This window comes from Megascapheus bottae, chromosome 4 (genome assembly GCF_031878675.1).
Source record: "Megascapheus bottae isolate mThoBot1 chromosome 4, mThoBot2.hap1, whole genome shotgun sequence".
Taxonomy (NCBI): Eukaryota; Metazoa; Chordata; class Mammalia; order Rodentia; family Geomyidae; genus Megascapheus; species Megascapheus bottae.
Window position 1 is genome coordinate 42588080 of NC_143512.1, and position 27334 is coordinate 42615413.

At 40.2% G+C, this 27334-nt stretch overlaps 1 protein-coding gene across 5 annotated transcripts in view; it reads left to right on the forward strand.

Annotated features, from left to right (window-relative positions):
• Window positions 1-27334, forward strand: part of Mast4 (microtubule associated serine/threonine kinase family member 4) — a 415893-nt gene that overhangs the window by 248304 nt on the left and 140255 nt on the right. For 2 of the 5 annotated variants that reach the window (XM_090331764.1, XM_090331765.1), the window contains exon 1: window positions 5108-5509. The exons of the other annotated variants lie outside the window; for them this stretch is intronic. In XM_090331764.1, coding sequence (XP_090187890.1) covers window positions 5418-5509 — 92 coding nt within the window. In that variant the 5' untranslated portion in view covers window positions 5108-5417. Of the gene's footprint in view, window positions 1-5107; window positions 5510-27334 lie in introns of those variants that run through there. 5 annotated transcript variants of the gene reach the window in all.

Consider the following 27334-nt stretch of genomic DNA (forward strand, 5'->3'; position numbering starts at 1 on the left):
TCCAGGCATAGGATCTTTCCACACTCTCCTGTGGTGTCATGGGGCAGCTGGTAAAAAAAGCAGACAAATACACATCAATAAAAAGGATATGGCGATTTTTTTTTATATATATAGGAGGGAAAAGAATGCTGAAGGACCTAACCTTTTCTCACATATTTATCTCTTCTTGTGTTAGCATTTCCACATAACAAGCTTGTTTTACAATCTCATTTACCTTTGTCAGGAAAACAGTGGCCAATCTTGATAAATGAATGAACCTTGTAAGCTCATCTGTTGAATAGTCTTGAGTGTGGTACAGTAAGTAGAAACTCTTACTCTTATCTGTATATTCAGAGGGAAGCTATATGCTAAAGAATTTCTTTTTTTTTTTTTTTTTTTTTTGCCAGTCCTGGGCTTGAGCTCAGGGCTTGAGCACTGTCCTTTGACTTTCCCAAGGCTTGAGCTCTACCACTTGAGCCTCAGCACCACTTCCGGCTTTTTTCTATATGTGGTACCAAGGAATCGAACCTGGGTCTTCGTGCATGCTAGGCAAGCACTTTAACCACTAGGCCAAACTCCCGGCCCCATGCTAAAGAATTTCTAATCATGTCTTAGTTCAGTTAGATTAGAAAATAATTGGAAAAGATTGGCTCAAATAGTCATCATTTGGTGGTTGCTGTTGGGTGATTTCAGTTTTTTATCTTCCTTAATTTCCATAGTTCTAAAAAAGCTCCTGTGGATTTTAGAATCAGAAAAAATAAGTTGCGTTGCCTTCGAGGTAGCTCATGCTTGTAATCCTAATCCTACCTTCTCACGAGGCTTAGATGTGAGGATCAAGGTTCAAAGTCAGCCCAGGCACAAAAGAACCTGAGACTCTTATCTCCAATTAACCTCTAGAAAAGGGAAATAGGGCTTGGCTTAAGGGTAGGGTGTTAGCTCTGAGCTGAAGAGCTTAGGGACAACGCCCAGGCCCAGGGTAGGGCCGTAGCCTTGAGCTGAAGAGCTCAAGGAAAGTGTCCAGACTGAGATCAAGCCCCATGACCCACAAAAAAGAAAAAAAAAAGAAAAGGAACAATGTTCACTATAAAACAGAATTTCTAATAATCTCAATTTCCTCTTACTTCTGGAGTCAGTTTTACTGTGATTGTAGCTAATCTGTGCTTCAGTTCCCACCCATATAATTATTTCATCTGTAGGAAAATGTCAGTATATCTGACAGTTTTAATTCTTGTGTTTACCGACTGCTTTTCCTTCTGAATCATAGGTTCCAAAATGAAGTCAAACAGGTTAGAACGCAGAGTACACTTTAGTGTCACACCTACTTTTATCTTAAATGAGTTTGGGGATATATCAAGCACTTTCATTGTATTAACTGTTTCATTTCTGGATTCTTGGCTCTGCTCTCTATTTTTATATTTTCAGTTTTAATAAACTCACATCATGCTGAGTCTTTTAAGTATTAAAAAGGAAAGTCTAGAAAGTCCATGTAGCTAAAACATATGCTTTACCCTTTCTTTTGAGAATTTGCCTAATTTCCTTAAAATTCAGAGCAGAAGTAAACCTGGCATTGGATGCCCACAGGCCAGGGTACGCATGATTCAATCAAGAGAAGCAAAGTATGTTGTATGTCATTGATTTATCCATTTTAGTTGCTATCATTCTCACAGGAGAAGGCAAATACATGAGTTTAGAAAGGAAAGAAAAACAAAAAGAGTTGAGAAGCCAAATATATGGGTTTGGAAAAGAAGAAAAATAAAAGGCATTGAGAAATATAGAAGTTATCAAGTCTGCAAACTGCCCAGTGCTTGAGTTTCAATTGTATCTGCTCAAACATCCAAGGAAGAAATCTGCTCTTGTTCCAGCCCTTTTATCTTTAGGCTGAAATCCTCTTCTACATCCTCCTTTAAATATTCATAGACAGCTAATGCTCATCCCCTAACTTTTCTCTTCTCTAATTTCACTAGAGAAATCCTTTAACTGGTAATTTGTATAGTACGGTTTTTAAGTCCTCTCTTAGGATCTTGATTGCTCTTCCAGGGTGGGAAGGGGACAGCATATAGTATGTAATTATCACTCTTAGTCTAAAAGTGAGCCCAGAAAGATCTTCCTGTGGTTTGTGCAACACGGACATGGACCTCAAAGGAAGTTCTTTGGGTTTGCTTCTGACACATTTTAGAACCATATCAAGATTTGAGGAGTGTTAGCACTACAGTCTTTTCCAATTGCAGATAAAAATGAGTCAACAAGAGAAATTCTTTTGAATGCAACAGCCTCCTCATGGGATTGTAGAGAATTTAAGATTCTGTGAGAATATCAGTTGATGTACTATTACTGATTGCTTAAGTGCATCTTAAGGGAAGTCATAGATATCTCAGCCTTGGAAGTAACCATTCCAAAAGCATTTAAGAAGTGCCTACTAAACGAGAAGCTACCAGGTACTAGCAACATAGATATCAATAAAACATGTCTTCAGCCATGAGGAACTCACAGATGAGTGAGGAGGTCAGCAGTAAGGAGACAATTATGATCATATAGTGTGATGAGTACCTGGGTAGTCTTGTTCAAGGCACTGGGAGTAGAGAACCCTGTGTGGGGAGGCTGCTCCAGGCTAGTCTGTCTGTGGTATTCTACACTCGTTTCACTTAGATATACCAACTTCATAAAGGTTCTATATGGAACCCTTCTACACTGGCAGAACACAAGCATATACTAAATGATGTAAGTTCACCACATATATTGGATCAAAAATTCAAGCCTAATAGACAACCCTTCACCAGTGAAGTCTTTATCTTGAACACTGGTTTCCAAGCAGAATCTACAGACATTTTTGATTGTTGCTTCTGCTATCCAATGGGTAGAAGTCAAGATCAGGGATGCTATCAAACATTCTCCAACGTATAAGAAAGCTCCTTCCCCTGGGCGCGGTGGCTCACACTTGTAATCCTAGCTACTGAGGAGGCTGAGATCTGAGAATCCAGGTTCAAAGACAGCCCAGGCACTAAAGGACCTAAGACTCTTATCTCCAGTTAACCTCTAGAAAACTGGAAGGGCCTGGCTCAAGGGTAAGGTGGTAGCCTTGAGCTGAAGAGCTCAGGGACAGCGTCCAGGCTGAGTTCAAGCCCCATGACCCCGCTCCCCCCCCCCCACACACACAAAAGAAGAAGAAAAAGAAGGAGGAGGAGGAGGAGGAGGAGGGGGAGGAGGAAATAGTGAGAAACCCTAATAGAGCTTTGGGGCTACTTTAAAAAAAAAGAAAAAGAAAAAGAAAAAATGCAGTCACCCCTGGATATCTGCAAAGTATTGGTTCTAGGAATCCACAAGGCTACCAAAGTCCACATATACTAAGTTCCTTACATAAAGTTGTGCTTTTTTTAAAAAATATAACCTGCATATATCCTTTCTTATGTTTTAAATCATCTCTAGTTTATTTATGATAGCTAATAAAGTGTGAGTGCTATGTAAATTGCTATTCTTTTAGGGAATGAGTACAAGAAAGGAAAATCTGTATACATTCAGTAGTGACCCAATTTTGTTTTCAAATATTTTTCAACCTTGAATATGTTTGAACTCAGGAACTTAGAAGCAGGGAATGTGTTTGTACCAACACTGAGACTTAAACTTTGTCTGGCATTTTGGCTTAAGGCTAGTACACCAACACTTGATCTACATCGTCACTCCTGGCTGATTAATTGTAGATTAGAGTCTCTAAATCTCTAAGATATGTCTGTGAATCCCCATCCTCATACCTTAGCCTCTGGAGTAGTTAGGATTGAAGGCTGGAGATCATCTAATCAGTTTGTTTTGAAAGAAGAGATAATTTAGTCTCAAGCATAAAAGCTGGAGAAAAGTTTTCAGCATCTCGGGAAGTGTGTTTTGTTACTTCATCTCCCATCCCTAAGCCTCAGTTTCTCAGTTGTATGAGTGGGGAAAATACTATGTCCATTGTCTACCAGTGCAAACTATAGGAGAATGTGAGGTGGTGCATAAGAATTATATCCAGAAACTCTTAAATCTTTGATGTGAACATACTTTGTGGGGAGTCACACTCTTACACCAGGTTTAAAGCAGCTCGTTTGAATTCTGTTTTCCTTTACATACTGTTGCACAAGCACCTTCCCTTTAAGTCCTTTCTTTCCCCACCTCTAGCAGACTAGAAGGGAAACCAGTTCTACCCACGTAGCACGTCAATCACTGCCAGACAAGACATTTACATGTGAGGGTTGACCTTTGCCCGTTTCTGCCCTTCACATCCCCAAAGCCACCCAAGGGTGCAATACAGTCAATCCACTCGGTGGCTGGGCTGTAAACTCGTCAGTGTCGTTTTACTGAGGTTTTTTTCCGGCGCGGGTGGCTTGGCGTTTGTGTGCTTTTCCTCCACCACACACAGCCGGCGTCCTTGCCAAGAGTCCCTCACCGGGAACTTCCCTGGGAGGGTTTTAATTGTGCCCGGTCCAGCGCTGAATCACCCACCAGCCTTCAGGTGTGCAGGGCTCACACTGGAGCCTGTCCGGGGCGTAGCAGCCGGAATTATTTATTTATTTTAGAGGACGGATCCATTTCAGGCTGTAGGATGGGGGGAGCAGCGGAGGATGCCGGGCGGCCCACATGCCTGTTTCTGGGCAGCACCCCCCACCCCAACCCCGGCCAGCGAGGCCCCGCTCCAGGTTGGAGTGGCGCTGAGGGATTGTCGGGGTGGGCCGGCGCCCTGCCCCTCCTTTGCCTCTGGACCCTGAGAACGTCCACGAGGTGTCAGGTTCAAGTGTTCTCATAGGCCAGTTTTCTCAAAAGTGCTTTTTTAAGTTTCCATCGACCCCCCTCCCCCTTTGCCACCCCCCCTCCTCCCCCACCCCCCTAGAGGGAGGACAAGAAGAGTTTTTTTTTTTTTTTTTTTTTCCTATTCAAATTCTTTTCCTTGTATGTCGATAGCCAAAGGAAAGGCTACACTGGGCATGTTCGGATGTGAATGGTGTGCTGCTGATAAGCAAAGCCTCCCGGAACTGAAGACTTAAAATAGGCATCCTCGTCCCTCCACCGCCACCCCCCCTGCAGAGGCTGCGAATGGTATCTGCCAAACAGATGACAAAGTACCTTGGACTGAATCACACAGACAGCATTTTGAGCAGAACGCACGGCTAAACTCTTGTAATTACAGTTTCGAGCCGGCCAAGGCTCACTAGGAGAGGGCAAACCTAAGAGGAAATAAGTTTCCTGAACCTCTGAGCGATGGCTGTGCATTAATTAAAGGCTAGAACGGGACGGGTAATTCTCAGACATGCTGCAAGTTGTTCTTGAGATCAGAGTTCATATCACGTTTTTCTCTGGAGGGAGTGAGTAGATAATTGGGATTTTTTTTTTCTGCCTTCTTCTGTTTCTTTTATCCTTTTTCCCTGTCTTGGTCTCATGGCCTTGAATCCTCAGTGAATTGAAGAGAGAAAGAGATGGACATGTCTGACCCCAATTTTTGGACTGTGCTCTCAAACTTTACGCTGCCTCACTTGAGGAGTGGAAACAGGCTTCGACGAACACAAAGGTAAAACAGAAAACAACAACAATAACAAAAACCCAAACCGCGACTCCTTTGCCTTTAGCTGGAGAAGGAATGAATGCTTTCAATACCCAGAGCTCAGAGCCCCCTTAGCAGCTGGGATTTTGTTTATTGGATAACAGTTTGAAAAGTTTATACCTTGCTAGGGGGTGGGGGGAGGCAGGGATTATTTCAGGTAGTCTGTATTCTGTGGGTCTCTGGGTAATCCTGGTGAAAGTGTGTCTAAATTCCTCTTTGGAAATGTGAGTGATGTGGTGCTAAGACTTTTCTTGCGAATTAGTGGAGAGTAAAAGAAGAGGGAGAAGAGGAGACACTTCATCTCAGTCTGTTCGTTTGATCTAATCGTGTTTATCTTGTATCTGGGCCTTCTGGTACTCTTTATAGAACCTTTCCAGTGTTTTCCTCCCTAAACAATCTGATTTTTATAAGATGCAGTTGTATAATGCAAAAAATAATAATTCACACTAGCCTATTTCCTATGGACCTCTTTTGAAGAGGCAAATCTGTGTAACTTTGCCATTGTGAATCTTTTGCTGTCCTGTATTGCTAATGCAGGGCTGGCCTGTTCATTTTGTAGTATCTGTGTGACAGAATGGGTGGGAAAACTTTTCCAACTCATGATATACCTCTGGCTGTAAGGGAAGGGGAAAGGCAGTCAGGCATAGTTCGTTGACATTTGGAATGAGAGCATATGATTTTAAAAGACGTATGTCTCCTGTTCTCATTTCTGTGGAGAGCAGCAAAATAACATGGTTGTGGTTTGAGAGGGCTGCATCCTCCAAGATATGTAAATATAGATGCCTTGATTTTCATCATTATGCATGAAAGCAACAGAACAGGATACTGATTTAGAGCTTTGTAATCTCTATACTCCACTATTCCAAGAATCAAAGGATATGCTTCTTGTACTTTGGTGATACCTGTGACTATTTGAACTACAAATGATCATATATACCACTTACAAAAGTTTAGTACATAATTTTTTCATAGTATCTCTTGTATTTTACAATATGCTCACACATACTCTTAATACACAAGTGCATTGATCCCATGCTTGTGTGTGTGTCAGTGAAATCTGGCAGGTTGTAAAGGCATATTGTTGACATTGCTAAATCATGATGTGCCTTTTGAGTTACAAGACTCTACTTTCTCTTCTGATTCTATGATACATGTGTTGAGTTTTTTTTTTTTTTTTTTTTTTTTTAGTATTTGTCAGTTTTGTTCAAACTATATCACTCATATACCAAACTTCTAAAATAACTAGCAAAAGTAAACAGGCATGCATTCCACATGCCCCTTATTCTGCTAAATGTGTTGGCTTCTCCGTTTGGCAGGAGTCATTTGTATTTCCCAGTGGTGTAATTCTGGCTACAGTACATCCTCTACTCTTACCTGGAGCCACTTCTTGGGGAGATCAGATATCCTGGCATCAGCCCTAGGTGTCTGAGTCTGAAAAGCAGTTGGAGTCTTCCTTTCTGCTGCCTACCTGTTGGCAGTACTATTGAGAGAGTCCAGTGCAAAAGGAATTCTCAGTCTGGTCCAGCCCTGGCTTAGAGCAATATCTGTGCCATCATTCCAATTCAGCAACTCACACTGGTTCTAAAGAAACCTGGATCAGGAGAGCAGGGGAGAGCTGCCTTCACTCTCCAAGCCACGGACCTGTATCTTTAGTTCAGGAACACCTACAGGAAAGTGGATTCGCTTTCATTTCTTCTAGTGGTCGAGGTTGTCACAGGCATCTAAAATGCTCAGAATGTGGAAATAAGTGTTCTGAAGATCAGCTGTCCCTCTATCACATCATTGTCCCATTTAAAGGCTGGGGACCAGAGGCATTTCAGATTTCGAAGTGCTTTCAGAGTCTGGAATATGTGCACATACTCAGTTGGTTAAGCATTCCGAATCCCCAAATGCTCCAAAATTGAAAACTTTCTGAGCACATTCAGTTTTAGATTTGGGAGACATGTGGGTTTTGAGAGTAGGATGCTTGGCCTGTACAATGTATACTTAGAAAGATGAAGGAAGGACAAGTATCCCCTGCAGTCAGTGTGCATTCTGCTGTTCGATAGTGGTCATTTCTGGCTGTGTTCTCTGAAGTCGTAAAGCATGTGGTTTTATACTGTGACTCTTTTCCTTCTGCAAATTCTGCATCTGAAGACATTTTGCTCTTGCCCCCCAAGAGGCCTGTCTTAGCCTTTGGAACCTCTCTCAGGTACAGAACTTAGCTCTTTACTTACCCACTGGCTAACCTTCTGCCAGAAGGAAGAATGAATGGTTTCCAGTTATTACCTTGAACATCTGTGGTAGGAATTGTCAGCACAAAGGCTTTTGGTTTTCTGAACTTCATCTGTCTTTCCATTCTCACATGGCATGTCTTGTAAGTTTGTTCTGTCACTCTTCCAACACAAACTCCTACCTAGCCTATTACTTTTAGTGTTCTGGGGGAAAGGAATCTATAGATGTCCATTAAGGCTAGATATTCAGGATTGTAGTATTACAAAGATGGCATATTGTACATTGTAACCTATTCTTTTTTTTTTTTTTTTAAATCATGGGACTTGAACTCTGGGCCTGGGCACTGTCCCTGAGCTCTTCAGCTCAAGGCTACCACCCTAGCCCTGGGCCTGGGTATTGTCCCTGAGCTCTTCAGCTCAAGGCTATGGCCCTACCCTTGAGCCACAGCCCCACTTCCTGTTTCTAGTGGTTAATTGGAGATAAGAATCTCAGTTCTTTGGTGCCAAGACTGGCTTTGAACCACAATCCTCATATTTCAGGCTCCTGAGTAGCTAGGATTATAGGTGTGAGCCATCATGCCCAGCTTACCTGTTCTTTTTTTGTCATATACATGGGAGACTGTACATCGTGCGGGTGTATGGTAGCTTACTTTGATGTGCAGCCCATATATTCTATTGGAGAAAAGTTACTTTTTGCGACCACCTTTACTTTTCTCTCACCTTCTTTCATGTCCTCAAAGATAGCTTAGCCATTCACTCTGGTTTTAAGCAGAAAGATCTGGGTGTCATAGACTCTTCTAATTTTTTCTTTCTTTTTTTTTTTTTTTTTGCCAGTCCTGGGGACTGGACTCAGGGCCTGAGCACTGTCCTTGGGCTTTCCTCAAGGTTAGTGCTCTACCACTTGAGCCACAGCACCAGTTCGAACCTATGTCTTCGTGCATGCTAGGCAAGCATTCTACCACTAAGCCAAACTCCTGGCCCTGACTCTTCTAAATTTTTTATATTAAACCTAAGTGAAATTTGCATGTAATAGAAACTTTTTTAGATTCATGGATATTGTATTCTTTGAGTTCCCTAGCAATAATGGCAAGCAGTTGGCCTGTATTCATGTCACTGCAAACACACACACACACACACACACACACACACACACACACACACACATACATATATACTTGCAAGTCCTAGGGCTTAAACTCAGGGTCTGGGCACTATCCCTTAGCTTCTTTTGTTCAAGGCTAGTACTCTACCACTTGAGCCACAGTACACTTTCGGCTTTTTCTGTTTATATGGTACTGAGGAATTGAACGCAGGTCTTCATGCATGCTAGGCAAGTACTCTACTACTAAGCAATATTTCCAGCCCCACTGCTTATTTGTAACATCTTTTTCCATGTGATCAAGAACTTTTAAATTTATTTTTTTGTTTTTTTATTAAAGAATTCATTAACATTGATTTTTACATCTTTTTTTTTTTTTTTTTTTTTTTTTTTTACTTTTTTTTTTTCCAGTCCTGGGCTTGAGCTCAGGGCCTGAGCATTGTCACTGGACTTTCGAAATCAAAGTTAGAGCTCTACCGCTTGAGCCTCAGCACCACTTCCAGCTTTTTTCTATGTATGTGGTACCGAGGAATTGAACCTGGGTCTTCATGCATGCTAGGCTAGCACTCTACCACTAGGCCAAACTCCCGGCCCCACATTTATTTTTATTTTTTGGTTGATTGTGGGGCTTGAACTCTGGGCCTGGGTGTTGTCTCTGAGTTCTTCAGCTCAAGGCTACTGCCCTACCCCTTGAGCTACAACATCACTTCCGGTTTTCTGGTGGTTAGTAGGAGATTATAGTTTCATGGACGTTAGTGCCCAGGCTGGCTTTGAACCACAGTCTTCAGATTTCAGTCTCCTGAGTAGCTAGGATTACAGGTGTGAGCCACCAAGCCTGACTTGGGATCAAGAACTTTTGGACATGATTAATTTCTCCTATGTCTGTTCTGTATTAAGACACAAGTAAAGGATATTATAGGTGAACTGTTTCCAGGTAAACTTTAACTGTAGTGAAATACATTCCTAAGACTCTACAAGGTACTCTATTTATTATTTGTTTGTTTGTTTACTAATTGATTGCTTGATTGATTGTAGGTTGTGGGCCTGGGTACTGTCCCTAAGCTTTTTTGCTCCAGGTTAGCACTCTATCACTCTGAGCCACAGCTCCACTTCTGGTTTTCTGATGGTTAATTGGAGGTTAAGAGTCTCATGGACTTTCCTGCCTGGGCTGGAGCCTCCTGAGAAGGTAGAATTATAGGCATGAACCACTGGCGCCCACAGCTTTGGCGCTTTTATTTTTAACCTTAACATTCATAAATCTATTACGTTTTAATTTGGCTTAAGTGATGATTTCCAATTTGAATGGCCCCTAAATCAGTAAGGCCCTTATGTATGCCAAATATCAGTTTGTGACTTAATTGATTATTTGGACTAAGTTTCTAATTTTTTTTTCTGAGACCAAAAATGTAAGGGAAGATTCTTAAACTAAGCGTCATAGGATTTGAACTCAGCCTGGGTGCTGTCCCTGAGCTCCTCAGCTCAAGGCTACCACCCTACCCTTGAGCCAAGCCCCACTTCCTGTTTTCTAGAGGTTAATTGGAGATAAAGAGTCTTAAGTCTTTTTGTGCCCTGGCTGGCTTTGAACGTTGATCCTCAGATCTTAGCCTCCTGGGTAGCTAAGATTACAGGCATGAGCCACTGCTCAGTTTTTTCTGATGAGGATAATGACTAGATTTTTCCTTGCTTTGGCCCTGTGGGTTTCAGGAAACATGTGTTCACTCTCTTTACTCAAAGTCTAGTTAAATCCACACTTATGTCCCTATTGTATACCTGGGCACCATGACCCATCACTGAAAGCCATAGGCATGCCTCCAATAAAACATGCAAATGAATCACAGTGTGTACTAGGGCAATGGGAAGTATTTCCCAGGTGCTGTAGGAGTGGCCCATGCAGGAGAGGCAGGTTTCAGGAAACCAGGAAGAGGAACCAAGTAGAAAAGCCAAATCTCAGAAGGCCTTGAAAAATAATGATTGGTGTTATCAGATAGGACAAGGCCTTCCCAAAGGGCAAAGAAATGGTGTGTTCAAAAGATGGTGACAGGGTAGGAAGGAAGCCTAGTGATAGAGTGCTCGCCTAGCCTGCACAAACCCCTGGGTTCCATTGCTTCATACTACATACACAGAAAAAGCCAGAAGTGGTGCTGTGGCTCAAATAGCAGAGTACTAGCCTTGAGCAAAAAGTGTCCCAGCACAGTCCCCAGACCCTGAGTTCAAGCCCAGGACTGGCAAAAAAAAAAAAAAAAAAAAAAAAAAAAGGACAGTGACAATGCCAATAGAGTTCAAGGAACTCTACGTAGCTGCAGGTTGTTGGAGCAAAAACATGAAGAAGCCATGCAAGACAGTATACAGTGGTTAGGAAAGCTGACCTGGAGCCAGCTCCAACTCTTGACTCAGTGCTGTTAGGTAAGTTAGCTTCTGTGGACTTGAGTTACTCCATCTGTGAACTAGGAATAAGTAAATTACTTACTGGATTGTTGTGAAGATTAAAATGCATTCACATGTGTAAATTGCTTAATGTGATGATGACTGGCATATAAAAACTCTGAATAAATCTTAGTTGTTACATTACAGCTTCATTATAACAGGGGATGAGTAGGGGGTGTTGAGGCTGAGGAGAGCAGAGGGCCCTTGTCTTTTATCCTGTGGGGAGGATGAGGCTAGTGGCCCTGGGGATTAACAGCCTAAGAGTGGGATGAGATTTCACCAGCAATCAGTAAGTCATTGAAGTAGCCTAACGGAAAAGTTCTTTTTGTAGGCCTACACAGAGAATGTGATGAGCTAGAAAAATTAAGGATATAAAATGGATAGAAACTGGTGACCCGTGGGCCCTTAAGAACAAAGAAAGATTCTAGGATGGCCCTGAAGTTTTTGACTTGGGGAACCAGGGAGGTAGAGGAAGCACTTATCTGAATGCACATGGGGGAGTGGAAGAGATTGGAACCTGTTCTTACACTTTCTCCTTTGTTTACCAAGCACAGTTAAATGCACATGGTTGAGAGTCAATTGTGCTCAGAACATCCTGAGAAACTCATTCTGTCATCCAGACCAGGCTGGGCAAGGGGTACAGAGGCAAACAACACAGTGCTTGGGCCTCACCAGTGAACAAGTATCTAACTTAGTCGATTGCCAAATTGATGTCAATGTTCTGACAGCTATAAGCAAGAGCAGAGAAGAGTCACCATGTGGGTGTAGGGGGGATGTCTTTCAAAAGTCCGATGGTTCATGCCTGATTATAATCCTTACTACTCAGGAAGCTGAGATCTGAGGATCATGGTTTAAAGCCAGCCTGGGAAGATATATGCCTGGGACTTTTTTTTTTGGTGTGGGGGGGTAGATCATGGGGCTGAACTCTGGGCTTGAGTACTGACCCTGAGCTCTTTAGCTCAAGGATACCCCTGTATCACTTGAGCCACAGCACCACTTCTGGTTAATTGGAAATAAGTGTCTCACTGACTTTTGTGCCCAGGCTGGCTTTGAACTCTAATCTTCAGATCTCAGCCTCCTGAGTAGTTAGGATTACAAGAGTAATCCATTTGGCTAGCACTCTGGGACTCTTATCTATAATTAATGAGATTTTTTTTTTTTGAAGTTAAACAGAGTTTTATTGCATGCCTAGCATCGAGAATCATACTGACCGGTAGTGTGTGTGTGTGTGTGTGTGTGTGTGTGTGTGTGTGTGTGTGTGTGTGTGTGTGTGTGTGTGTTTTAAGGCAAAACTGGAGCTGTAGCTCAAGTGATAATGTTAGCCTTGAGCTGAAAAGTTCCCAAGACTGGCAACCCCCCTTCCCCACCAAAGTAATATTTAGGTGACAAGTAAGGGATAAGACCTGACTATGGGAAGTTTGGGGACAGCTATCTGGCAACATCAAAGACTGTGAGGCAGGAAAGATGTCCTTCAGGGGACTGTGCAGATGCATGCCACTCCCAAAGGCTAGCCCAGAAAGTATATGCATGGCAATCTTGATGCAAACCATCAGAGAGGTAAATTAGCTTAATTTGGGAAGGCTAAGGAGGCCCCAGTCAGGGAGTGGTCAAGAATACATCTGGGAATAGGAACAGGGCTAGGTGGGAGAGGAAAGAATACCCTAAGGGAGAAGGGACTCTAAAGAGCCTTGTCCTAGAGAGTCAGGAAAATGGCTAATTCTGCTAACAGCAGTGAAATGAAGGTGGGTGTTGTAACTGGCATCTGGGAGGGCTTGGAACAATCACAGCACCAGCAGTTGTCCCTGAGTGATAGGTTGGGGTGGGTGTGTCACAAGCCTGGAGACCAGAATGAAGCCAGGAACTGCATGAAGACTGGGTGGTGACCACTCTCTCTGAACAGCTGACTCTCGCAGCTACACATCATGAGGCCGTAGTAGCTTCTGTCTGTACATGGCTGGCCTGTCAGCACTCATCCTGAATCATATCCCCTTACTCACCATTGCTCACTTCTTGACTAGCTTTATCATCCAAATTAGCACAGCCGGTTCATCCTTTCCTCCTCCTCCTCCTCAGCCTCTGACTTATCTCTTTTCCTTCATGTTTACAGTTGAGTTTCTCTAGCTTCAAAGCCCTGTCAACTTCCCTACCCCTGTCCACCACCATGAATTTTTCCTGAGCCCTGGCTCTTGGCCTTTCCTCTGCTGCCTGACCCACAGCTGACTGAAACCTAGCCTCATGTGGTCTTCTCTCTATTCCTCCCCTCCCTGCCTGACCTGTGGGCTCAGCCCTGCCCCGAATCCCTGTGCTCATTTCCTCCCACTCCTTGTCTTGCCCAGGCCTGTTTCATAACTCCTTCCTTTCATCCTTCTCCTTTCTTCATGTTCTGCCCTGAAGCCTGCCTGTCACCCATGCTCTCATCTTCAGTCAGGCTGTGACCCACGTGGGTAATGTTTCTCACTGAGCCATCCCACTTGCTTATGGATGTTCCATACAAGAAAGAGGAGAAAGCTGAGACCCTCCCACCCCAGGCCTGTGCTCGCTGAGTGATTTCTCCTGAGAGCCTAGGCTTTTACACAGGACAGGGAATTTCAGACTTCATATTCCTGATCAACCTGACCAGATAGAAAGGACACACACAGGACTGAGCACATTTCTAATGTACTGATGCCTGGCTCACCATAAGAGCTTACAGGTGGTTGTGCTGCTGCTTGAACATTCAGGTCTTCCATGTGGGAAGAAGGTGGCATACAGGGAACATAGATGGTAGGAAAGAAATCTGTGAAGAGGGACAAGGTGGAGAGAGATACTCAGATGTATGAAAAGGAGATTTTAAAAGAAGGTCATTTAAGTCAATCAGTAGAATGTGAAGAGAGAATATGTGCCATGGAGGGGGAGGCATGAATGATTCATTGGTGTAATTGGACAGCACTGACCACTGTGTGTGTGTGTGTGTGTGTGTGTGTGTGTGTGTGTGTGTGTGTGTGTGTGTCTGAGTCCACAATCAAGATGTTTTATTCATTTATGGTTTCACTTGCATTTTCTTTACAAGTACATACTAGTATCAGAAACTTAGATAATGTCTGTAAACAAGGAAATTGTAAGACCCGAGATAGAAACTCAAAGCTGGTGGCTATTAATGTGGAGACCTCACTGTCAAGACCCGCTGGGAGATAACCCACAGAGGCATCCATGAAGAGATTCCTTCTTATATTGGTAGAAACGCAAATAGGTCATTTCAGGAAGAATAAGACTGGAGCCCTGGGACTCCTCCCCACCCCCTGTCCATACTCATCTTTGGTGTGGGTGAGCCTGTACAAAGCTATTTGACTCTGAACTGCCTTCTCTATGTGTCTCCTAGTCATTTGAGTGTGACATCATGGTAAACTGAGTAATGCCTTTGAAAGTTAAATACTGGAGCCAAGATATTAAAAAAGGTCCTGGGTCTACTGGAATAAAAGTAATAGGCACAATGTGCACATAAACCCATCTATTAAAAGCAGTCATTTTCTATCAGTAGAAGTTCTGACTATGTAGTGGCAAATGTATGGCTGTATTTATTTATTTGTGATACATGACACATTTTGTAACTGGAGAGATCTCTGAAGAAAAGTTCACATGGTGGTTAAACTTGTAGTTCTAGTACTTGATGTTTCCTTTTGCTCTGTCTGCTTGGAAAATAGGAAAGTTCCAACATGAACTTGGTTGTAAATGCTGAAAATGTTGACTTAAAGCCTTGTTAACAGAACAAGAGAACCTGAGGGAACTGTAACTCTGCTACATGCTTTTGGCCATGCTTGTTACTATAGATAATTATACTGATAACAGACTGAACTGTCAAATTGTTTTGTCTTAATGAAAAACACTATCCTAGCATATACCAGGCTTTCCCCACCAGCACAGGAAGGTAAAATGGATTATCAAGAAGAAGAGGCAGTTGTTTTGCATTACTTTTTTAAAAATTATTGAACCTTGAGAATTTTTACATTCTGCTGACTTGGTGGTCTCCCATTTATCGATACTGATTTTGTTAGGAATTTAGGATTGCATCTCAAATATAATTGCATGCAAAAGTATAGGTGAAATGTGCTATACCAAGCCATCATTTGTATTTTGAAGTTCTTAAATAAGTATTTGACTATTCAGAGGTAATATCCAGCTCTTCTTGTCCCTGGAAAGTTTCTTGCCTGATATGCAAATTTGAATTACAGATACTTTTTGGAATAATTAGGTCAGTTCAGAGTGAATCAGCTGAGTGGAGGAATGCCATCATATTTGTGAAACTTGCTCAGATTCCTTAGGATCATAGGGTCAGAAAGGGAAGAAAAGTGGATTCACTGGGTCTGTTTTGGTATGTGAGTAAGAAGCTGTCTTTGTTATGTTTTTCTCTGTCTAATTAAGTGGTACAGTATATGTTTGTGTCTCAGCCTCGACTGTGACTCTTCACTGAGAGTCACTCTTAGATTAGTACCTAGTCAATTGCACTGAAATGTGAAGGGAATTGCTAAAACTAATTTAATTTGTTAAAAATCACTATACTTCTTTCACAATCAATATTCATGTGTTCTTTTTTAAATTTGAGATTAAGTTGTTACATATATTTTACAGTACTGTGGCATAGTTATCATTCATGTGTCTTAAAATGCAATATTCTAGATAATTTTATGTTGGGCCTTATAATAATGAAATATTTTACTTCACCAATGCATGGAGGGGTAAAGAGAGGAAATATGTTTTGTCATGGGAAAAAGTTCCAGCTGGAAAAAGCACTCTAGGAAATGTGGTAAATGAATACTTTGTTAAGGATAACAATAGTCATGAAGTGGCTATTATGCAATGTTATTTCTTAAGTCTGAGTTGGATGGCTTATTTATCTTGGAACTTGAGGTTGAATTCCTATGAAGTTATTACTTTCACTTGGATATTCTCAAGACTCTTGATACAAAAATCAAAGGGTTTTCCAGGGAGATAACCCAGATCAGACACAAACCATTAGAGATATTGAAGCTCTGTTAAACAAATTTTATTATCCCATGTGAGAACTACTGTTATCTATTTCGTAGTCTTCATCCTACCATCTATCCAAACACAAATGATCTGATCAATCCCAAACTAGTTCACTATAAAATGAGTCTGTGCTTGCTCAACTACTCTAGAGCACAGGTAGATGGCAAAATAAATTCAAGTCACCTGTCATAGAAAATTGGATGGTGATTGTGAATTTGCATATCCTATATAGGGTAAATCCTTAAGCAAGACTTTGATCTCAAATGACAATAGAGATCATTAGAGGACAGGTAGCTATTAGGAAAGTTCAGGGTACCTTAGGTAAAAGTTCTTGCTACATATTCTGTGAAAGAAGCTTCTATGTGTATGAATTGTAATTTCCTACATTTTTGGATTTTATTTACGTTTGAAGCATCCTTTTTTTTTTTTCTTTTACTTTGTGGCCTGTAAAATTTTCTGTGAAGCATTCTTTCTCAGAAGATGTCTTCTCTCCTGTTAAATTGAGATAACTTAGCCCTAGTAATAAAGGATTTTTATCTTTTCAGTAATATGACTTGAACTTGGCCTGGACACTTGTCTCTGAGCTCTTTTACTCAAGGCTACTGCTCTATCACTTTGAGCCACAGCTCCATTTTGGTTTTCTGGTGGTTAAATTAGATTTAAGAGTTTTGCCCAGGCTGGCAGATCTTCTGATTTTAGCCTCCTGAGTAGCTAGGATTACGGACATTAGCCATTGGTGCCCAGCCAAAATCAAAAATTAAAGAATTTATTAACATTGATTTCTACATCATATTCAAATGACATGTTTAACAAACAAGTATTCACGAGGGGAATCTCTATATATAATCACTGGCTAAAATCAAGAATTTTTAAAAAATTTTTTTTGCATCATATTTCAAATGACAAGTTTAACAAACAAGTAAGTGTTCAAGAAGGGAATCTCTATATACAATCACTGGGACTTTGTTTTTAGAACTTAATCAAAATTAGGCTAAGGGTTTGTATGTCACAGAAACATTAATTTATGAAATAAAACATTATGTCTATAGAGTCATAGGTTTTTATGTCTATATAGTTATGTTTATATTTCCATTACCATGTCCATAGCATTGGGTATGCAAATATTGAGTCCTCGCTCTTGTACTCCTTGGATTTAATAGCCACATATTAAGGATCCCATGTGCCTTTTGTTCCTTAGGTCTTGACTTGTCTTAAAATCAAGAATTTTAAGCTAAGAAACCTTTTTTTTTTTTGCTAGTCCTGGGATTGAACTCAGGGCCTAAGCACTTCCTTGGGCTTTCTCAAGGTTGGCACTCTACTGTTTGAACCACATCACCACTTCCAGCTTTTTCTGTGTATGTGATACTGAGGAATTAAACCCAAAGTTTCATGCATGCTAGGCAAGCACATACTTTCAGCCTCTCAATAATGGTTTTCTTAACAAAGGGATCCAAGCTCAAGACACTTCAGTCCATTTCTTTTATCTTGGTGCATTTTTTGAGCAAAGCCATTGCCTAGGTATGCATTGGCAAGTAGACTTTCTGTTTTATATATATATATATTTTATTGTAATTAATAAAAGGGTTACATATTTGTCATATAGAAGGTGCATTAATTCACATACATTGATACTCTTTCACATGTCTTGGTACCCTTTACCGTCCCCCCGACCGCCCCCCCCCCCAGTCTTGGTTTTCCTCCCTTCCCTATCAAATTTCAAATAACCAAATACAAATAAATTCAATATATCAGCTAACAAAGTGAGGTACTGTAACAATATGAGATACCCAAGGGACAGCAAAGGAGATGAGAGATAACATAGTACATTAAGGACAACAATCATTCATTATATGGCTTTTGTCTTTCTGTTTCTTTGATTTTGCATTAGTTGCGTCTCATTTGATGATTTTTTTATAGGAAGTTAGTTCTGTAAACAATAGCACTTTGAATTTATCATACTTTTTTTGAGATTTAACCTTAAAAGGAGTCCATCTTCTCCCAGCACGTGTGGCTCACATCTGCAATCCTAGCTACTCAGTGATTGAGAGCTGAGGACTGCAGTTCAAAGCCAGCCTGGACAGCAAAATCCATGAGACTCTTATCTCCAATTAATCACCCAAAAGTCAGAAGTAGGGATGTGGCTCAAATGGTAGAATGCCAGCCTTGAGCAAGACAGCTGAGTGGGGGTGGGAGGAAAAAATACCCCCAGGCCCTGAATTCAAGCCCCAGGCCCAGCACATACACACAGCAGTTATTGTCTATATATATATCATGATCTAGAGGTTCAGGCATGGTGAACTGGTTATGTATTAGTCCAAAGCCACTTTCTTATACTCTTTCTATGATACAGAAACATTCAGTGGGTTGAAAAATCCATGAGGGAAACATGGTTCTGACTCTTGGCACCAAGAGGCATTCAGAAGTATTGTTATTCAAGCCAGAATAAACATATATGCCCTTTATACTTCTTTCAGTTAGCAGAAATCACTTCTAAATACTTACTTTGGCATTAAGGAAGCTCGTCATGACCTATTGTTCCAGAAAGATTATAGCCCTGTTTTAAGCCAATTCTCTAGTTCCCATGCAAGTGATTTGCCCAGCCTGGAGCTGCAGCAACAACCTTCGCTTTCCAAACCCTCCGTTCTTATAGGTGTGTCCAGCAGGCAGTGGCTTGTAGCTGTTCCTTCAGCCACTTAACAGGTTTGATTTCAAATCTATTTCATAGAGAAACTAACATGGTTGGAGGGTATTCATGGCCCAGCATTTATGGACTTTATTGGGAAGTCCCAGGTGTGTATCTATCTTTAAATGCTATGTTAAAGCCTGTTAGAGTAAATTGTTTCTGCTTGTGCTGTGAATAGTTCTAAATATGTCTTAGGGCTTGGATTGGGAAGGAAAGAAAACCTCCTGAAGGCTGAGTAGTTCCTTTTTAAAATTCTTTTCCTTTGGCAGCCTTAGAAGTACTAAAGAGAAGTCAAGTGATTATAAACCAGGCCAAATGACAGGGAAACTGAGAAATGGAAGAGTAACTTCTGAAACATGAAGTTAATTATAGTTAAAAATACTTATGAGGGGCTGATTTATGAGTCATGCATCTCTATGTGACCCTTTTATGGCTCTGGGAGCTTGCCTATGAGCCTGAATCACCTCTGAAACTCGATAACCTAATAACCTAGGTTGATTTTCGTAGACAATGTCTGAGGATTCTTTTTTTTTCATATCTATACCAAATATTCATTGAGTTCCTTTTATGGAACCAGGGATGTGATTACCATCTGGAAAACAACCAAAAAGATGATGTAGGGATTGATCTTTTCCTTTAATTAGCTCAATCCAGTGAAGTGAGGTCAGAAAATTATATAGACAAATAATTACAATAACATGTAATAATCAGTGGGTGAGGTGCCAAGTGGGTGGAACAAGGAGAATGTCTATTGAGGAAATCTCATACATATTATCTTATTGAATCCTCATAACTCTGTGAACATTGTTTATTATATTTATACTACAGGTAAAAAAACCCAGGAAGTCATATGTAATTGTTCCCAAATCAAACCTGTACTTAGTAGTGATTCCTGATTTAAAAAAAGAAAGGGAAAAAACCTTTACTATTCTGTCTCCTACAATAAGAGATCACGAACCATAGTCTAAGTATTGAAAATAATACTTGCAAAGTGAGATGATGGTGTGTTAATTTTATAAAACAGCAGCCCCTTGGCAGTTTGAACGGTATTTTTTGAAATGCAGAGCTCTGATCATTTTGATCTTTGCTATAGAAATTCCACCTGCTGTCTGTGGGAAAAGAGTAAAAAAATAGAAATAGGTCTTACTTTGTTTTAAAACTGCTACCTGCTGCTACTTTCCCCCACTAATGGAAATTGTATATGTATTCTTCTGTAATTTCCTCATCTTAAAGCATCACAGTTTATAATGGGTTTTGAGTGGGTTTGTGCTTTCAAATCGAACCTTTACTTAAGATGTAGCTGAGTAACACCCCATTGCATACAGGATTGTTTTTCTGAGATTACCCTCTCTGTACTATGAAATCCCGTGTGTTCACATGAGCACTGTACATATTTAGTATACATATCTCAGAATACATAATGATCTTGTGACAGTGCCTACAGTTCATTTCATAAAGGGATGGAAGTTCTTCAGTCTTACATAGCAATACAATTAGGATAGCAGAAGAGATCTTCTGAGACATTTAGAAATGATTTAGTTATACACTTCTATTCTTTTTTTTAAACAGAATGACTCTTCTTGAATATGTTAAACTAACATTTTTAGAAAGGAGATGGCTTGATGACACTAATTTAAATATCTTTTCTATTGGAAATGTCATAGACAACTAAAAAGGGACAAAGGGACTGCTATGTAATATATTAGACAACTGTATTAGGGTAAGCTTACAAAAATACTATGTCCGGGAGTTTCAGAAGTACACACACACACACACACACACACACACAGCTTCCATTGTGACTATCAATGAGCTTTTAAGGAGTGAATGCCTTTACTGTGCCAGAACTACAGAAGTCTTCCCTTCAGGTATTTTTTTTTTTTTTTTTTTTTTTTTTGCCAATCTTGGGCTTGAGCTCAGGACCTGAGCACTGTCCTTGGACTTTTTCAGGGCTAGAGCTCTACCACTTGAGCCTCAGCACCACTTCCAGGTTTTTTTTTTCTATGTATGTGGTACCAAGGAATCAAACCCGGGTTTTCATGCATGCTAGGCAAGCACTCTACCACTAGGCCAAACTCCCTGCCCCTCAGATACTTTTTTAAATGACAAAGTTGTTTCCAAGGCTTCTCACCTATGCTTAAAGTTTCAGATTACTAGAGACATGGGACTAACCTCTTGTATTTACTTACTGTGGGAAAAGAAAGTTCAGGCAAATCTGTTTGCTTTGTCTTGTTTAATTTAGAATTCAGGCTGTTGAGATACAAAATACATACATTAAATCATATGTTTTAGGTGTGCATTTCACTGAAGTTTAACAAATGCAGACACATAACTAACACTAAAAGCAAGAAATAATGTAGTTCTGTTACCTCGAGCCCATTTAAATAGTTTTCAATAGGTTAATAGACTTTGAATAAGTTGGCTTTTTTTCTCTCCCTATTTTTTCAACTGAGCTCTACATTTATTATTAGTTTCTTTTCTGTCCCAGGATCTTACCTGTATATTGTGGTACACTGCATGGTTCTGTTTAAACATGACTTTTAGGAGGAAATGATTATCACATGATTTGATTACATGGTTGGTTATGTCAGGTAGCAGGAAATGCACCAGAATGAGATATTTGAAAAAACTGAGTCATATGGTTTACTATCAGTATATAATAGTCTCAGCAATGCTACACAGATGGAGAGGTTTGTAAAACCCAGATAAATTCATCTGACTGACAGGAAATGGCTAAAAATAATGCTAGGTAGTTTTTTGGGGAAAGAAGGAGGATCATGAGGTAAAAGAGTTTACTTATGGGCTGAGAATATGGCTTGGGGGGGCAGAGGTAGAGTGCTTGCCTAGCATGTATAAGGCACTGGGTTTGATTCCTCAGTACCACATACACAGAAAAAGCTGAAAGTGGTGCTGTGGCTCAAGTAGCCGAGTACTAGATTTCAGTTCAAAACAGGACTGCAAAAGAAGAAGAAGGAGAAGAGGAGGAAGGAGAAGAAGCTGGAGTGGAAGAAAAAACACTAGTGATGTCACACTGGGAAACTGCAAATTTTAGAACCTCTTTTTCTCCACCTGTATTTACAGCTCTCTTTAAATGCTCTTTAAAAAGAGATACTAATGCTAAAATAGATTCTAATTACCATCGCCCCACAGCCTTAAATGTTAAAACCTCAAGGTACAAACTTTATCCTTGATGTATGTGAGCAGGTTTGGCAGATGGCAGGGTTGATTAATATATTTTTCTGAGGTGCAGAATTTTTTTTTCTTTATAGGATAACAGTGAGTCCATCTCCTCCTTTTCTCTGTATTCTTTGAAGAGGAAAAATAATTTAATTTTCAGAAATATATTGTGCAATATTGTAATATTGTGATACGTTTTAATGAAATAGTTGTATTAATAACAGACTTTTTCTTTCTTTCTTTCTTTTTCTTTTTTTTTTTGCTACTCTATGTCATGGAGTGGTGATGCATGGATATCTAAAACCATCCAGTGTATTACTTGTTTTAAGAGCTGAGTATACTGAATCATATGTTTAAAATGATGCAGTCTTGGTCAGTGGTAAATGCCTTTTTTTTTTGCCAGTCCTAGGCTTGAACTCAGGGCTTGAGCACTGCCCTTGGGCTTTCTCAAGGCTAGAGCTCTACCACTTGAGCCACAGATCCACTTCTAGCTTTTTCTGTGTATGTGGTACTGAGGAATTGAATCCTGGTTTTCATGCATGCTAGGCAAGCACTCTACCACTAGGCCACACTCCCAGCCCCAGGTCTTAGCCTTTTGAGTAGTTAGGATTCCAGATATGAGCCAGGGTGGATCTTCAACTTTATTTAAAGGGGATTCACTTAGAAATGAGATTGTAGCTACTTGTACTTCAGGGAAACAGTCAAGGAGCTGTAACAGAAACTGCCATACAAAGCCAAAAATATTTAGAAAAACTTTATTCATTTCTTAACTAGGCCAGTGCCTCCCAAATATGGATACTAGATAAATGTTAAATTTACCTGTTTGCCACCGATCATTGTTTGTTCAGGCTTTCTCTTTAGATACCCCAGAAAGAAAGTTTAAGTATGGCTGTTGTGTCTAACTACCTTTCTGGAGCCCCACCCCACTTCTGGAGTGTGGCCAGAACCTTGAGCCATGACACAGGACAGAACATGTTGAAAGAGGCATCTGTGTGGCTCCCCACCCTGCCATCTAGCATGCCCTGACTTGAAGTAGAGGCCATGAATACTACAAGAATAGAATTTTCTCTAATCCAAGTGTAAATACAGGCATACAATGTAGATTGCAACATTCTCTGTTTAGTTGAGATTATTGCTCATTGTATATTACCAGGTTTGTTCCATTAATTCTTCTTCAAAAGCTTCCACTCAGTACCCTAAAACTGGCTTGAAATGAACCAAAGAATAGAATGGTTATGAATGATGAAGTCCATTCTATAGCAAGAGACTTTCTGAATTGTGACAGTAGGAATTCCTGAAGTGACTCTGGGCAGTTGGAAAGAGAAAGTTCTCAAAGGAGCCATAAGGGTTGTTTTGTGAGTTTATTTTATTTTGTTTTGTAAACAAAGTAAACTGCAGTTCTTTAGCAGCTTTGGTTGGGGAGACCATGGTGTCCCGTAGACAAGTCCAGCTGGGACTAGATCGTGCTACAGAAGGGCAGGGGAGCCTCACAGTGTAGGAGAGATGAGGACTTCAAGAAGCTGCTAATAGCGATTATACCTTGCTTTGTATTTTGCACTGTACATTCTCTCTCTCTCTCCCTCCCCCCCCCTCTCTCTCCACCCCCTCCCTCTTTCTCTCTCACTCTCAATCTCTCTGAGGGATAAGTTATCAGAAACAGAAAAGGTATTTGTTCTGTATTTTACCATCAACTGATGCCTTTTACAAAGGCTATGAAGAAATTACAAGATTATTACTCCAAATCGTGCCGAATCGTCCCAACTCTTTCTTTTTGTCACTCTTTTTAGTATCTTCATACATTCTTGTTTCATCTACAGTCAGTCCACTGGTAGCCTTTATCTCACCATGTGGTAATTCTGCATATTCTTATCTGAATTTCCAGCTGATGATGATTATCTTGAGGCAAAAACTTTCTGCCTGCTTAGTGCTTGGCACATAATCGACACTTAATAAAGGTTTATTGACGGAAAGCATGCCACAGTGAGCATATTCATGCATATAGCTTTTTCTGTCTTTTGGACTCTTTCCTTAGGATAGAGTCCCAGAAAAGAGATTTCTAGGCCAAAGTGACGTGAACATGTTTATTGAATCTTAATACATAATGCCAAGTAGCTTTTATGTCTACTTGAGGTGCCTTCCAAGTTTGTGATTCTCATATTGCTTGGTATATTATTGCTAGGTTGGCAGTCTGGTGTTCCATATTTTCTCTAGCAAAAAAAGTGACAGTAGGATATAACAGTGCCAAATTCAAGTCTGGAGTGCACATTGCATATGTTTGAGAATGAAATCCTTCTAAGAGCATTAAAATTGCTTATTGTAGAACTCAAGAAATAGAAGAGATGGGCAGGAGAGGTAAAACACTGGATAAAAATACTGTCTTAGTGCAGCTAACTCCCAGTTTCATTACCACTCTGAGCTTGACTGAACTGCCATCAATAGTTTAAGAAAGCAAGGGGATATTTTTTATTCATTTCCCCACACCACACATTGACTGTTCAAATAGAAGACATTACTAAATGTAAATTGCTGCTAATGTCCATTCCAAGGTCTGCTTTTATCAAGGTTTGAAACTGTTTGTCTAATGTATAATGCATTTCCATCTTTCATTGATCTGATTTGTGCGTGTGAAATAAGACAGAACCTCTATGCTGTGACCTTGAGAAAGTCACGTTTTTTTTTTTTTCCAGTTTGATATTTTCTACTCCCCCATCTCTTAGTATTTGGCAGATTCATAAATTACCAGTGATAAACAGCCTGATCTAACTTTTGGTACAAGCATGTTATTGAGAAATATATAGATAGCGTCACCAAAATGATACCTTACAAGATGACATGTGAAGCCTGAGGGACTTACACTGAACAAAGTGACAGTGTTCTATTAAAAAAAATCTAACATAGAACTCCCCTATGACCCAGCAATTCCACTACTTGGCATTTACCCAATGGTCTAGAAACAAGGACATACTAAATCTACTAGCACAACGAGGTTCAATGCAGCACTATTTACCATAGCAAAGATATGGAACCAATCCAGATGTCCCTCAGTTGATGAGTGGATCAACAAGATGTGGTATTTGTACACAATGGAATTCTATGCTGCTGTCAGAAAGAATGACATTGCCCCATTTGTAAGGAAATGGAAAGACTTAGAAAACATCATGTTAAGTGAAGGAAGCCAGACCCAAAGGAACATAGGCTCAATGGTTTCCCTCATTTGTCATAATCAGTAGAAACCTTGGGCTCTCCTAGCACAGATTCACAATAGAACAAAATCTAGATACATAAGGCCATATAGGATAAAGCTAAATGAAAGGACCTCCAGGATATAGAAACAAAAGCCATATAATGAGTGATTGTTGTCCTTAATGTACTTTGTTATCTCCCATCTCCTTTGCTGTCCCTTGGTTATCTCATATTGTTACAGTATTTCACCTTGTTATCTGATATATTTTATATATGCTTATTCTGTTATTTGAAGTCGGATAGGAAAGGGAGGAAAACAAGATGATAGGCAGGAGTGGAGGGAGGGAAATTTGGACCAAGACATGAGAAAGGGTATCAATGTATGTGAAGTAATGCACCTTCTATCTGGTGAATATAATGTAACCCTTCTATTAATTACAATAAAAATATATGAAAAAAATCTCATGGGATCTGAAAATTGTGACTAGGAATATTCAGTACTTAAGAGTAATGTTTTTATGATTTCCAAAGTTTTTTGTTTTTTCATTTTTCTTTTTGGTGGTGTGGGGGGAAGGGTTTCCTGGGGCTTGAACTCTGGGCTTGGATGCTGTCCCTGAACTCTTCAGCTCAAGGCTACCTCCCTACCCTTGAGCCACTCCCCACTTCCCCTTTTCTAGAGATTAACTCTCCTGGCTTTGTAGTGCCCAGGCTGGCTTTGAACGCGATCCTCAGAACTCAGCCTCCTGAGTAGCTAGGATTACAGGTGTGAGCCACCATGCCTGGCTGATTTCCAAGGTTTTCTATTCCATTGTTGATTTCTAAAGTTTTCTATTCCATTGTTATATATACTACTTTCCAGTATAGTTAGCATGAGTCCAGATTTAAAGCAGCAACTTTAGTCTCTAGAGAAATAGCCAGATAGAGGAGTCAGAAATATTTTCTATTTGCTAGATATGGCTTTCAGTTTTCCTCCTCCTCTTTTTTTTTTTTTTTTTTGCAAAGCAGGGTCTGTTGACCTTGACCTAATGGATAGTTTTTTTTATTTTTTTAATTTTTTGGAGAATCTTTGAGAAATCAGTAATGATTTGGTCGTATATGATCATACGTGGGTCATTTCAAGCCATAGGCAGTGAAACATTCAGTTTGTCTTCCTGAATTCTCATCCCTTTGGGACCTTAAAGATTTAGATAACTAGGGAGAATCAGCCTTTTTAGTCTTTTCGCAAATCCTGGGTCCTATTACTCAGACATAGACAAATACCATCTCCTTCACATAGGATAATGATGCTGGAGGACCAAAAATAGATTACTCTAACCCAAATAGCTTTAATTGCCCTTACTTGAGATATTTACAATATCATGGAGGGGGCAATATGGTTGGGTAATTATGACTAGTGGCATTTGCAATATTTGGAAACCTGGCAGATATCATACAACAGTAATTAAACCTTGGCTCCAATCTGTTTCCTTAACTTACTCATATTCTGCATCAGCCTCTTTAACTTTTGCTGGAATATTGGTTCATCTTGGTGTCAATTACATCCATGTTACTGTGCACCCAGTCTGTGGCATTAAAGCACTTTGCCCATGCACACCGCCCCCCTACAGCCCTTCCTAGCTTCTGGCAAATACTAGTCTATTTTCAGTGTCTATGAGTCTAATGCTTTGGGGAATCTCATATAATTAGAACCATATAGCATTTGTCTTTTTCTGGCTTGCTCTTTAAAAAAATAATAGTATAAAGACCTCAGGATTTGCACTTGGTGTAGCATATGTTAATGTCCTTTTATTTGTTAAAAGCTGATTCCAGTGTGTGTGTGTGTGTGTGTGTGTGTGTGTGTGTGTGTGTGTTCTGCTATATATATATATATATATATATATATATATATATATATATATATATAGCACATTTTGTTTGCCTATTTAACCCAACACGGACAGTTGGCTTTGTTCTGTCTGTTGGCTATTATGAACAATGCTGAGCGTAGTACAGCTATGAACATGGCTCTG